Consider the following 13383-nt stretch of genomic DNA (forward strand, 5'->3'; position numbering starts at 1 on the left):
AGCATGGAAACAGACTTTTTGGCACAACTTGCCCACGTCGACTAAGATGGAGTTGTGGAGGAAACCGGAGCTCCCGGAGAAAACCCACGTCGGTCACAGGGAGAACGTACAAACTCCATACAAACTGAGCCCGTAGTCAGGATCGAACATTGACACTGGTCCCACCTGCCCGCATTTGGCTCACATCCCCCTAAACCTTTCCTATCCCTGTATCTGTTCAACTGTCTTTTAAATGTTGTTACAATACCTGCCTCAACTACCCCCTCTGGCAGCGTGTTGCATATGCCCATCGCCCACCATGTGAATAAGTTGTCCTTCTCACCTTAAACCTAAAAGGATGAGGGCCCCCATCAAATCAACTGAAGGCAGAGATGAGACTATACCAAGGGTCATTCAGGTGCAGGATAAGAGGGAGTGAGGCTGGGATCATCAGGGCAGTCAGATTGTGGTGAACTTTTATATTTACTTTGCAACTAACAGAAATCAATTGAAACACTTACTGACTCACCCCATCTGCAAAGAACATGAGTAAAGGGAAGACAGCACATGCTTTAAAGGGAGACGTGAACTTTAGACTTTAGAGATACAGCGCGGAAGCAGGTCCTTCGGCCGACTGAGTCCACACCAACCAGCGATCACCCCGCACACTAGCACTATTCTACACACGATGTACAATTTATTATTTATAGCAGTCAATTAACCTACAAACCTGTATGTATTTGGCGTGTGGGAGGAAACCAGAGCACCCGGAGAAAACGCACCCGGAGTAAACGCACGTGGTCATGGGCAGAACATACAAACTCCATATAGACAGCACCTGTAGTCAGGATCAAACCCGGGCCTCTGGCGCTGTAAGGCAGCAACTCTACCGCTGCGCCACCGTGCTGCCCTCTGTTGCTTGTGGTTGAAATGATTTACCATTGAATTCACAGCCCAGACTGCCTGCCCATGGTCAAACAGCAAGCAAGATGAATCCATGTCCAAGGCATTTTCACCATTGAATCTCATTGGGTTCTTTCCCACCTTTTACAGGCAACAACTCATTGGAAGATGCTGGAGCCTACATTAAACTCCAGTTCCTGGAATTAAACATGAGGAAAGATGTGAAGGAGATATACTCTCACATGACCTGTGCTACAGACACAGAGAATGTCAAGTTTGTGTTTGATGCGGTGACAGACATCATCATTAAGGAGAACCTGAAAGATTGTGGTCTGTTCTAAACAGATTCCAGCACCAAGGTATTGTTCAGAGCTGAATAATATTCAACGTTAAAACTCTCGCCCCTACTTCCCAATGCATGGTCTCACTCCTTTCATTTCTGCCCGCCCAATAATTGAGCTCCACACCATTACCTTTAGTATTAGGCTGTGACTAGTGGGGTGCCGCAAGGCTCAGTGCTGGGACCCCAGTTTTTACAATATATTTTAACGATTTAGACGAAGGAATTTAATGTAACATCTCCAAGCTTGCGGATGACACAAAGCTGGGTGGCAGTGTGAGCTGTGAGGAGGATGCTATGAAGCTGCAAGGTGACTTGGACAGGTTGGATGAATGGGCAGATGCATGGCAGATGCAGTTCAATGTGGATAAATGTGAGGTTATCCACTTTGGTGGCAAGAACAAGAAGGCAGATTAGTGGTGAATGGTGTGAGATTAGGAAAAAGGGAGGTGCAAGGAGATCTAGGTGTCCTTGTACATCAGTCACTGAAAGTAAGCATGCAGGTAAAGCAGGCAGTGAAGAAAGCAAATGGCATGTTGGCCTTCATAGCAAGAGGATTTGAGTATAGGAGCAAGGAGGTCCTACTGCCGTTGTACAGGGCCCTGGTGAGACCACACCTGGAGTATTGTGTGCATGTTTCTATGTATTACCTTTGGCAGAGTCTCCATCCAATATAGTGTCGGACGGAGAATGTGTTCACTGGAGTCACCTCTTCCCCTCACTACCTCTTGCCCTCCTTTTAAGCAGCCCTTTAAACCTTCCCTTTTTGACTCAAAGCCACTTATCCTGATACATCTTGAGGCTTATTTCAAAATGTTGATTGCCCGTGCCTCTGCAAAACACCACGTTAAAGATATTATGTAGATTCAAGTAATTATTATTTGCAATCTCATAGTCATAGAGCCATACAGCGTGGAAACAGGCCATTTGGCCCAACTTACCCATTTCGACCAACATGGTCCATACACTATGCACTATACACTACACTATACACATACGACCATAAACTAGTCCCACCTGCCCGTGCTGGGCCCATAGCCCTCTAAACCTATCCTATCCATGTACCTGTCCAAATGTCTCTTATGCGTTATGATAGTACTGAAGCAAGCATTCTGCATCCTGCTCGGGATTGGAAAACGGGTGGACTTAGAAAAAAGGCTTGTGTTTCCCCCAGACATTGTGGCTACTACATTCTGGCCAGATGGTCCTGTGGTCCACAACAGCCAAGTTGGCATACGTTGTGGAATTGACTTCCATGGGAAGATGGTGTTGAAGAAGCTTATGAGAGGAAAAAGACCAAGAACTCTGAACTGGCAACAGAAGCTTCCCAGAATGGCTGGAAGACCAAGATTTTCCCTGTCGAAGTGGGATGCAGGGGATTTGTTGCTACATCTATGACCAGGCTATTAAAGAAAATGGGGGTGAGGGGTCGCTCCCTCCAACAAGCAAGCAAATCATTATCAAATTCTGCAAAAAAAGCAGCAATTGGGATTGGATCAAAATGAGAGACAGCAATTGGGCTGCAAGATAAAGACAGGAGGGTTAGGAATTGGGGGGGGGGGGGGGTGTAACTGGGATGCCAGGTATCACCGTTGAGCCCTCTGGAGATGTGTGGGCTTATCAAGGAAACGTCCAAGAAGGAGGGCACTCACCTGATCACCCCCATGATGTACCTACCCTACCTTTCACCACTCCAATCCCACAGCAAATAGCAAGAGTGCCGACTTACTACAGGGATTGAAACATCAAGTCCTATTAGCTCTACTGCCTCAACTACCTCCTCCGGCAGCTCGTTCCAAATACCCACCATCCTTTATGAGTAAAAATAAGTTACCCTTCAGGTTCCTTTTATATCTATCTGCTCTCACTTTAAACCCATGTCCTCTGGTTCTCGATTCCCCAACTCTGGGCAAAATACTCTGTGCATTTACCCTATCTAGTGAAGTCAAGAATATTGTCATATGTCCCAAAACGAAACAATGACATTCTTACTTGCAACAGCACAACGGATATGTAAACAAAGCACTCTGTAAAACCCACAATAAACAAGAAAAAGTTCAGTATATATAAAACACAGAGAAATAAATAAACAGTAATAGTGCAAAGTCAAACTGATTCCTCTGATCAATAATTTATTGCCGCATGTACTGAGCACAAAACTTTCCCCATTCGCATCATTAATAAATGTGAATATATTATCAGTCAATTGTCTTACAATTTGTTTTCTTTTCCTCTCAGGACTTCTATGTAACTGCAAGGAAACAACCCATCAAGTTCACAGCAATTGAATCTAGGGGTTCCTGAACCTGGTTTGCAGAAAACACTTTCAGTCAATACCTTGTCACCGGCACCAGTTACCACGTGACTGCCCATCCTAAGGACTGTTTGAAATTCGCACCACAGTAGCACTTAGTTCTCCTCCTGAACCCCAGCAGTTCTTTTAATCAGATTTTACTTCCTAAAATACCAGTGGAAAAAAACCTATGAATCCATCTTATTTATAACCATGCTTTGGTGACCTGTCTTGGTCTTCTGTGAACTCAACAATTGTTTGGATTGGCTATCAAATGTAGCAATTTTCCTGCTAATTAATATTGACGAACTAGCCAACTGTAATAAAATGTGCAGGTTAGTTCATGTTTGCTAGGCTATTAATCCCACCTATGCAACAATATTTGGCACGGCTCAATCCATACCGTGAGACCTGTAGAGGACGCATATAGTGGAGAATGTCCATTGAAGATTGCAGTGAAGTGTAGCAGTGGTGGGGCGGGGGGGGGGCTTCTAGGAAATATACTGTATAGTTTAAACTTAATTACAGTGAATTAAGTCACCTGTAGAGGGAGACCGCACAGGAAAGGCACAGTTTAGCTGTTGTAGTGAATCGTAATGGTCTGTAGAGGGTGTCAGAGAGCAGGAGCAAGTCAGTTCCTGCTGTAGAACTAGAACACTTCTAGAGAGTCCACTCAAAAGAAACCTGCAGCTTGATCTACCCCATTAAGTAATCGGGATTAAATGGCTGCAGTCGAGTGCTGAGAAAGATTTCATGTAAACTCAATAAAAGGCCAGCAAAAAAACCCAGACCACTGTGGAATTATCATTTGTACCAGCAATTAACACCCACTTTTGGATGGCATCCTTGCATTATGTAGATACAACGACTGCAGATGCTGCTTTACAAAAAAAATGACACGAAGTGTTGGAGTAACTCAGCAGGTCAGGCAGCATCTCTGGAGAACATGGTTAGGTGATGTTTCGGGTCAGGGACTTTTTCCAGATTTAGAGTCTGAAGAAAGGTCCCATGCATAATGTAGAATAAACCCTGTTTATAATAGTTAGACCATAGTGGTATAACGCACCAACAGAGTGCCGTTTGTTAATGCCGATTGTCCTCGAAAACCGAGTAAGTAGTAGAAACAAACAATTGCAGATGCCAGTTAATACACAAAAGGACACGTGCTGGAGTAAAGCCCCTGTCCCACTTAGGAGACATAAACAGCAACCTCTGGTGACCTTGCCCGCCACCCAAAAATAAATCAAGGTCGAGGTGACCTGCAACCTCCTACCACCTCCCACGCATATGTTGAAAACCTTCCTCGACTATGAAGAAAACCGGCTTCGACTAGACCTGCAACTAAAAAATTATCGATTTTTTAAATGGCAACCTATTTCTAGTCGAGGTCGGTTTCCGGAAACCACTTTCGACCACTAGGGAGAGTGACCAAAGCCTCGGGCGATCTCATGGAAACCTTGGGTGGTGTGCAAGGTCACCAGAGGTTGCTGTTTAGGTCTCCTAAGTGGCACAGGGGCTTAACTCAGCAAGCCATGCAGCATAATAATAATAATAATAATAATAATATATTTTATTGTCATTACACATATGTGCAATGAGATTTGGTATGCATCTCTGGAGATCATGGTTAGGTGACGTTTCGGGTTGAGACCCTTCTTCAGACTCGGTTTGGAACTGGGCCTGTAATTCAGGTGGGTTGACGCCCTTGGCCTGCTGGCAGACGGGGAGAGGCGAGGATCGGTGGAATCAATGGTCGAGGCCTGTGGGTGGCCAGAGTGCAGGTAATGGCTGGCGGCAAGGTAGCAGGCATGGTCTGGAAGCAGCTGAAGAAGCTGTGTTGGCCGGTGGTGGTGGAAGTAGGTCCAGTCGTGGAGCGGCCGGGAAGAGTGTGGGCCGGGGGTGGTGTCGGCAGCCCAGCCTAGCGTTGAAAGTCGGTAGGTCATCCCGCTATAACCAAAATCCATTATAAATAGGTCCGTAACAGTGAGAGCTTATTGTATTTGATTTATACATTGAGAATAGAAATTTACAAACATTGCCTCTTGTGGCACCTGACTCTGACTTTTGGTGAAGAACATCTCTTTGGATTCACACGTCCACTCACGGCATGGATTTTAGGGTTTATTTCGTTATGGCGGCACAGTGGTGCAACGGTAGTGTTTCTGCCTTGGAGAGCCAGAGACTCGGATTTGATCCTAACCTCAGGTGTGTCTGTACAGAGTTTGCACGTTCTCCCTGTGACGGCGTGGGCTTTCTCTGGATGCTCCAATTTCCACCCACATTCCAAAGACGTACAGGTTTGTGGGTTACTTGGCTTCTGTAAATTGTCCCCAGAGGGAAGGATGGAACTAGTGTAAAGAGGCAAACACCCATTGTCGGTGTGGACTCAGTGGGCTAAAGGGCCTGTTTACACGCTAACTCTAAACTAAACTAGACTAAAATTCTAGTCGAATGGCCGACTTTCCCCGTCACAAGTGATTAAGCTGATCGTAATAACTCCAACTTTAGGGGGGCTTATTAGTTATATTTTTGACCAGAGGACATTTCTAAATAAGCCAAATTGGTGAGCAATTGTGGGATAAAGATTTTCTACCGAATCCTCTATTTCGTGTTGACTTACTTTTCAAAGAGGAATTCACCTGGGGTTGAATACACTGCACTCATTGCTGCTTCTAGAGGAAGTGACTTTCTTGCTAGCATGACTAATACAGGATGCCCAAAACCCATGGCGGAGGAACTGACTCTAAATATAGTCACACGGTATTTGTGAAGGGGAAGAGTGAATACCGTAACCATGACCATTTAAAACATGCTGGTTATTCCAGCATAACGGGCACAATTTGGTCAACTGTGTCTGCACTGCACACAAGAGCTGTTTACACACGTATGACTCTGAAAATCTTGTGCACAGTTCAATATTTACCCCAGGAATGGTGGAGGTTGCGGGTGCAAATGAGTTACTAAAGGCTGCAAGACAAGATGTGCTTTTATAGTCGTAGACTGGTTACGCTGCTGGGCTTAGATTGCAGAGACTTGGTTATTAATGTGAAGACACAAGTTCAAACCCCACCCTGACAGCAGAGGAGATTGGATGGGTGGGTGGGTGGGTGGGCTGGTGGGTGGTTGGTTAGTTAGTCGGTTGGTTAGTTAGATGGTTATTTTGGTTGGTTGATTGCGTTGGTTGGTTGATTGGATTGGATTGATTGAAAGGTACAGCACTGAAACAGGCCCTTCGGCCCAGCAAGTCCATGCGGACCATCGAGCACCATTCACATTCATTCTATGTTATCCTTCTTTTGGATCCACTCCCTACAGACTACGGACAATTTACAGAGTCCAATTAGCCTATAAAACCGGAAGCGGAGGGCACCTGAATGAAACCAATATACACACAAGGAGCACATGCAAACTCCACACCGAGAGCATCCAAGGTCAGGATCAAACCTGGGTCTTTGCTGCAGGGAGAAAAATAATTCAAGCAATTAAATGAATCTGGCGTAAAAGACTGGACCATGAAACGACTAGATTGTCCTTAACAAACTCGTCAGGTTCACTTGAAAAGAGAATCTGCTGTCCTTTCCCTGATTTACCTCCAGGCCCAACGCACCACTATGTTCAGAGGTCAGTGGGGATAGATAATACATACTGGCTTCATCCTATGGATCTCCAAGATCCTGTAGTTCATTTAAATGTACACATCCGCCAAACAAATAGCATCTTGGAATGATTCAATGCATCACCAATTTTAGTGATCTTCAAAAGAGTTATCTAAACTAAACGTTGTCCTGCAAGAATTCATAAATAGTTGATAATATTACAGCCTGAATTTGCATCCAAAAGCATCTTGACAGACCAAGACGTCATTGCGTTTGAGGAGGGCAAATAATGATGTTAACGATAACAAGGATTTGTTTTCGCATGCAGGGTGATGGGTCTATGGGACAAGCTGCCAGAAGTGGTAGTTGAGGAAGCTCCTACTGTAAAACAACATTTAACATACAATTGGGCTGGTACCATTGAGTATAGAAGCTGGGATGTAATGTTAAAATTGTACAAGGCATTGGTGAGACCAAATCTGGAGTATGGTGTACAATTTTGGTCGCCCAATTATAGGAAGGATGTCAACAAAATAGAGAGAGTACAGTGGAGATTTACTAGAATGTTGCCTGGGTTTCAACAACTAAGTTACAGAGATAGGTTGAATAAGTTAGGTCTTTATTCTCTGGAGCGCAGAAGGTTAAGGGGGGACTTGATAGAGGTCTTTAAATGATGAGAGGGATAGACAGAGTTGATGTGGACAAGCTTTTCCCTTTGAGAATAGGGAAGATTCAAACAAGAGGACATGACTTCAGAATTAAGGGACAGAAGTTTAGGGGTAACATGAGGGGGAACTTCTTTACTCAGAGAGTGGTAGCGGTGTGGAATGAGCTTCCAGTGGTGGCGGCAGGTTCGTTGGTATCATTTAAAAATAAATTGGATAGGCATATGGATGAGAAGGGAATGGAGGGTTATGGTATGAGTGCAGGCAGGTGGGACTAAGGAAAAAAGTTGTTCGGCACGGACTTGTAGGGCCGAGATGGCCTGTTTCCGTGCTGTAATTGTTATATGGTTATATGGTTATATGGTACCTGGATAGGAAAGGTTTAGAGGATATGTGCCAAACTGGGCAGGTGGGACTAGTGTAGATAGGGCATCTTGGTCAGCATGGGCAAGTTGGGCCGAAGAGCTGATATCTGTGCTATATGACTATGACGCAGGAAGCAGTCTTCAGGGAATGACATTGATGCGAAAGCTTCAAGGTTAAGGATGGGTAAAATTGAAGGAAATGAGTAGTTGCACACTTCTGACGCTTGAACTGGTATCAGAACTGTTTGAGCTTTCCCTCCTCATTACATCTTGCAAATCATAAAAAAAAACTCATTCATGCCGAACCTTTGTTTCTTGGAAGTCAGCTAATCTCTGATCCAATATGTTACTTCCCACACAATTAGCTTTCCTTTAATGCAGATTCCTTTGATGCAGTAGATCTACAAATGTCCTTGCAAATGCAGGTATATTAAATCTACCAGTTTCCCTTCATCCACAGCACGTTGCCTCTTCAAAGAACTCCAACAAGATGGTTCAACATGATTTTCCTTCCACAACATTGTGCTGCTTTGCTTGAATTTTTTTCAAAGTACTGTGCTGTAACATCTTTGCTTATAGCTTCTTACGTCACACGTGAAGATGACTGCCCTGTACTTTCCATCTCCCTCCTTTTTGAATGGAAGAGTTGCCTTTGCTAGTTTCCAATCTACTGCAACCCTGCCCAAAATAAGGACATTGTAGAAAATTGAATCAAATCATCTTACTGGCATCCTGTTCTTTTAGGACTGGGGTCCATCAGGATCATGAGGTCAGGCATCAGCTTCAATAACTTGCTCACAGCCATACCCATGGTGATCGTGAAGATGCAAGGGATGTTAGGACAATGAAAGGTGACCTCAATAAGACAGATAAAATACTTACGTGGGCATGAGAGGCAGAACTGCCAGCAGGACGTTTAGAGCAACTCTACCGCTGCGCCACTGAGCCATCCATTGATGTTATTTATTTTCTATCCAATCCTCCGGTGCACCTGGTGCGCAGCAAGAGTCAACAATATAATTCTTATAAACACTAGTATCACAAATTGGGAGCAGAAGACCATTTGGCTCCTCAAGTCTCCATCATCAATCAATAAGATCAAGTCTGATATGATCACCTCAACTCCACAAGTTGTCTACTTGTGGTTAACACTGCAAAAATATCCAAAGGCTATGAGCCGCACAGTGGCACAGCTGCAGAGTGGCTGCCTAGCAGCACCAGAGACCCAGGTTTGATCTTGACTACAGGTGCTCTCTGTACAGAGTTTGTACGTTCTCCTCGTGACCACGTGGGCTTTCTCCAGGTGCTCTGGTTTCTTCCCACACTCCAAAGACCTGCAGGTTTGTAAGTTCATTGGCTTCTTTAAATTGTCCCTAGTGTGTAGGACAGAACTAGTGGATGGGTGATTGTGGTCCGTCGGGCCTCTTTCCATGCTGTATCGCGGAACTAAACTAAGCTCGAGATGTTAGGACAATGAGAGGTGACCTCAATAAGACAGATAAATTGCAATTGAAGCAGAGTTTCAAAGCCTCACAACCCTCAGAAATTAATTTTGCCTGCATTAAATGTGCGATCCATTTAAAATGATTACATTGTACAAGTAGATAGAGTGGCAAAGAAGGCGTTTGGTATGATTGAGTGCATTGTTTGGGGAATTGAGTATAAGAGTCAGGAAGTCATGATGCAGCTTTATAGGACTTTGGTTTAACCGCATTTGAGGTATTGCGTGCAGTTCTGGTTGCCCAATGAGAAGAATGTGAAGTGGGTGCAGAAGAGGTTTACCAGAATGCTGCCTGGAATAGAGGCTGAAGTACAGGTTAGGCAACCTTGGATTGTTTCTCTGGAAAATCGGAGGCTGAGAGGAAACCTGATTGAAGTATATAAAATTATGAGGCACAGATACGGTAGACAGTCAGTCTTTTTATCCCCCAGGGTAGAAACGATGTGTAGCTTTGAGGTGAGAAAACCAAAGTTTAAAAGAGATGTTTTAAACACAGTAGTGGGGGCCTGAAATGCATTGATAGTGGTGATGGTGGAGACAGATACAATAGTGGCATCGAAGAGGTTTTTAGACAGGCACATTGAAATGCAGGCATAGGGGAATATAGATCACATGCAGGCAGAGATTAGTTTAATCTGGCATCCTGTGGACATTGTGGCAGAAGGCTCTGTTCCTGTGCTGTACTGTTCCATTTGCTATTACCTTTATTGCGGATTCTGCCACACATAACAGCAGCAAATCACTTATTCAGACACCAGCTCCCCTCAATCTCCAGTCTACAATAGACAGAAGTACTTCATGTGAAAATGCTTCACCATTTTGACAGTGATGGACTCTGTAATGAGCGAGCGGGTCATGTTTGACTTCCACACAAACCATTTTCTCATGAACCGAGATTATTAATTCTTCTGTCCACCTCCATAACACAAAATATTAACTCTGCTCTCTCGACGAGAAATAATATACAGGATTCTTACTGAAACACCATTCTGAAACAGTGGCATGAAATGTATGAATTTCAAGTATTTTTTTTAACGTTTGCCAGTGTTTTGCTGGTACTAACAGTACTAAAATATCACCAATTCATGACCAAAACAGCAGCAAAACTGTCAGCATTTGCCATCATTACACTGTGAAGCCAACAGCTTCTGGTATCCATGCAGCAAGAGTAAAGCATGGAAACATCCATGTTGCTTCCAATGATGAGTCCTAATGCTGTGACCTTTGCAAATAAACCATTTACAAATTAATTTCTCTGTAAAAATGCTTTCAAATATTTCACCTTGCACACCAATGTATTCAGTATTCAATATTTACTTTAATGTCATTTTAACTGAGTACTTACATACACAGATGAAACGAAAAAATAGTTTCTCAATCAGTTCCCATCAGTGCGGTTAATAAAAACAGAATAAATACATATAGCTTTAAAAATTAAAATTACCATATCTAAAATAGGCCTAATAATTGATATAAAAACAGACATTCAGACCGAACAGTGGCTTTGCTTTGACAGGTGCCGAGCTGTCAAAGTATGGGCGAGGTTAGATGTGTTGGTGTATGATATATGGGAGGGGACACAGTCCGTTAATGTGTAGCCAAATATGAGACTGTACTGGACTTTTGCACTAAACATTATTCCCTTTATCCTCTATCTGTACACTGAGGATGGCCTGATTATAATCATGTATAGTTTCGTTTTTTAGTTTAGAGATACTGCGCAGAAACCAAGGGTACCGGAAAATCGGTCGCGGACCTGTATAATACCCGTACCTTCATCACAAAACAATGAACACTGCTGCATGAGAAGAATTGCAAATAAGTGCGAGCAGGGGATAGGATAACATGTCCCCTCTAAATGCCCCAAATCATAATTGGAATCAGATTATAGATCCATGTACGCGTTTTTAATATTCATCCTGTGATATTAAAGATTAACATGTATCCCACCACATTCCCCTGGTTGGCTCACCAACTAACATGGAATGGCTAGAAACCAAACCATTCTAAGACTATCAGTCTGAAGAAGGGTTTCGGCCTGAAACGTTGCCTATTTCCTTCGCTCCATAGATGCTGCTGCACCCGCTGAGTTTCTCCAGCATTTTTGTGTACCTTCCATTCTAAGACAATGTGTGCATATCACAAAATAGCTCCAAATTTTTATTTTATATGGCATCAATCTGCTGGCTCTTGAGTTGGAAGTGAATTAAAAGAGTTTTCCCTAAAGTAAGGCGTGAAATAGTACCTGGATCTTAATCCTGAATGGAATGGAAATTTCAACAATGAAAATAGCGACTTTTCAGATTTACACATCACGTTGCAGAGATGTGAAACTCAAGCAAGCACAACTCAAGCTGATCACTTGCTGACACCCTTTTTGCATTCATGTCTGTTCTCTGTTACTTAAAGAAAATGTGTGAAATCTGCTACCTGGGGTTTGCCTGATGGATGTTAGGCAGCAGATACTCTGTCATGCCTGCAGCTTTTATCTTTCAATCTCAGAATTAAATCCATAAAACACCACAAGCCAGAATGAAGAGAGCTTGGAATTAGTCTTTTTATGCCCATGAAATCATAATTCCAATAGGCACTATTTGTTGAAGTAAAGGACATGCGATATTGCCATTTACACAAGAATTAAAAAATCTCGGGTTCAAACAATTGAAAGGTAAACAGCCTATATGGGTTCTTTGCTCATAACCGGTGCAGTGTATTTTCAAGCAATTTTTTGCCTGAAGAAGGGTGTGGACCCGAAACATGGCCCATCCTTTTCGTGAGTAATTCCAGCACTTTGTGTTTATTTTCGGTATAAACCAGCAACTGCAGTTCCTTTCTACACAGTAGTTTTATTCAAATGAGATCACTGTTGCAATGTAAAATTCAGTAGCAAAATGTTTTGATGCCAGTGAAGTACTTCTGGAGCAATGATTAGATTGTTGATGTCTTCAGGACCGGGGAAAAAGGCAGAATGATCAAAGCAGGTCAAAAACTGTGCGAGGACAAAGGGTCATGGGAAAAAATGAGCCAGGATTAGGAAGCGACGGGAGGATCCCTCGATTTCAACAGCACGGATGGTGTAATTATGGAGTTGTGCAAACACAAGCCTCAGGGGAAACTGCTCTTCAGTCAATTACTTTCAGCAATCTTAAAAATGTAAGCCACAGGTCCAGGACACGTCCAAAGTGAAATAGATTTAACTTGTGCAAATAATCCGTACCGTTTCAATTGAAGGCAGCGTTACTTCAACATAATCAGCACCATTTGATTGTAAGGATCAGAAGCTGAGGGAAGTAAAAGGCACACCAAGCTTTCAATTGGCTTCTCCACGCCATTGTCACAGCAATCTGCTGTTCAAAAATGAAAAAAATATTCTAAATGCTGGAGATGGAGGAACAAGAGGCTGCAGATGCTGGGATTTCTACAGAGGAAGAGGGCAGGTTGGGGCAGTCAGCGGGTCAGGCAGCATCTGTGAAAGGGGCCGGGTATTTGATGTCTCGGGTCCTCCCACCCTCCCTCTCTACTCTTTCAATCTCCATGAAGTAGCCAGTCTATAGAATGAAAGGGGGGGGGGGGGGGAGCTAGTAAGCGATAGGTGGATACAGGTGATGAGGGGTTGATTTGCAAGATAACAAGTCAGGAAGGTTTTGGGCCTACACTCACTGGAGTTTAAAGGATGACAGGTGATTTTGTTAAAACCTGCCAAATCATGGAAGGCCTGGATAGAGTGGATGTGGAGAGTAT

At 43.5% G+C, this 13383-nt stretch overlaps 1 protein-coding gene across 1 annotated transcript in view; it reads left to right on the top strand.

Annotated features, from left to right (window-relative positions):
- gnat1 (G protein subunit alpha transducin 1) overlaps positions 1-4189 on the top strand; it is a 71334-nt gene extending 67145 nt beyond the window's left edge. The window contains exons 8-9 of the mRNA XM_033037081.1: positions 1033-1241; positions 3461-4189. Of these exons, the coding sequence (XP_032892972.1) occupies positions 1033-1223 (191 nt within the window). The 3' untranslated portion in view covers positions 1224-1241; positions 3461-4189. The remainder of the gene's footprint in view (positions 1-1032; positions 1242-3460) is intronic.
- The last annotated feature ends 9194 nt before the right edge of the window (positions 4190-13383 follow it).

This window comes from Amblyraja radiata, chromosome 18 (assembly GCF_010909765.2).
Source record: "Amblyraja radiata isolate CabotCenter1 chromosome 18, sAmbRad1.1.pri, whole genome shotgun sequence".
In the NCBI taxonomy this organism is placed as follows: Eukaryota; Metazoa; Chordata; class Chondrichthyes; order Rajiformes; family Rajidae; genus Amblyraja; species Amblyraja radiata.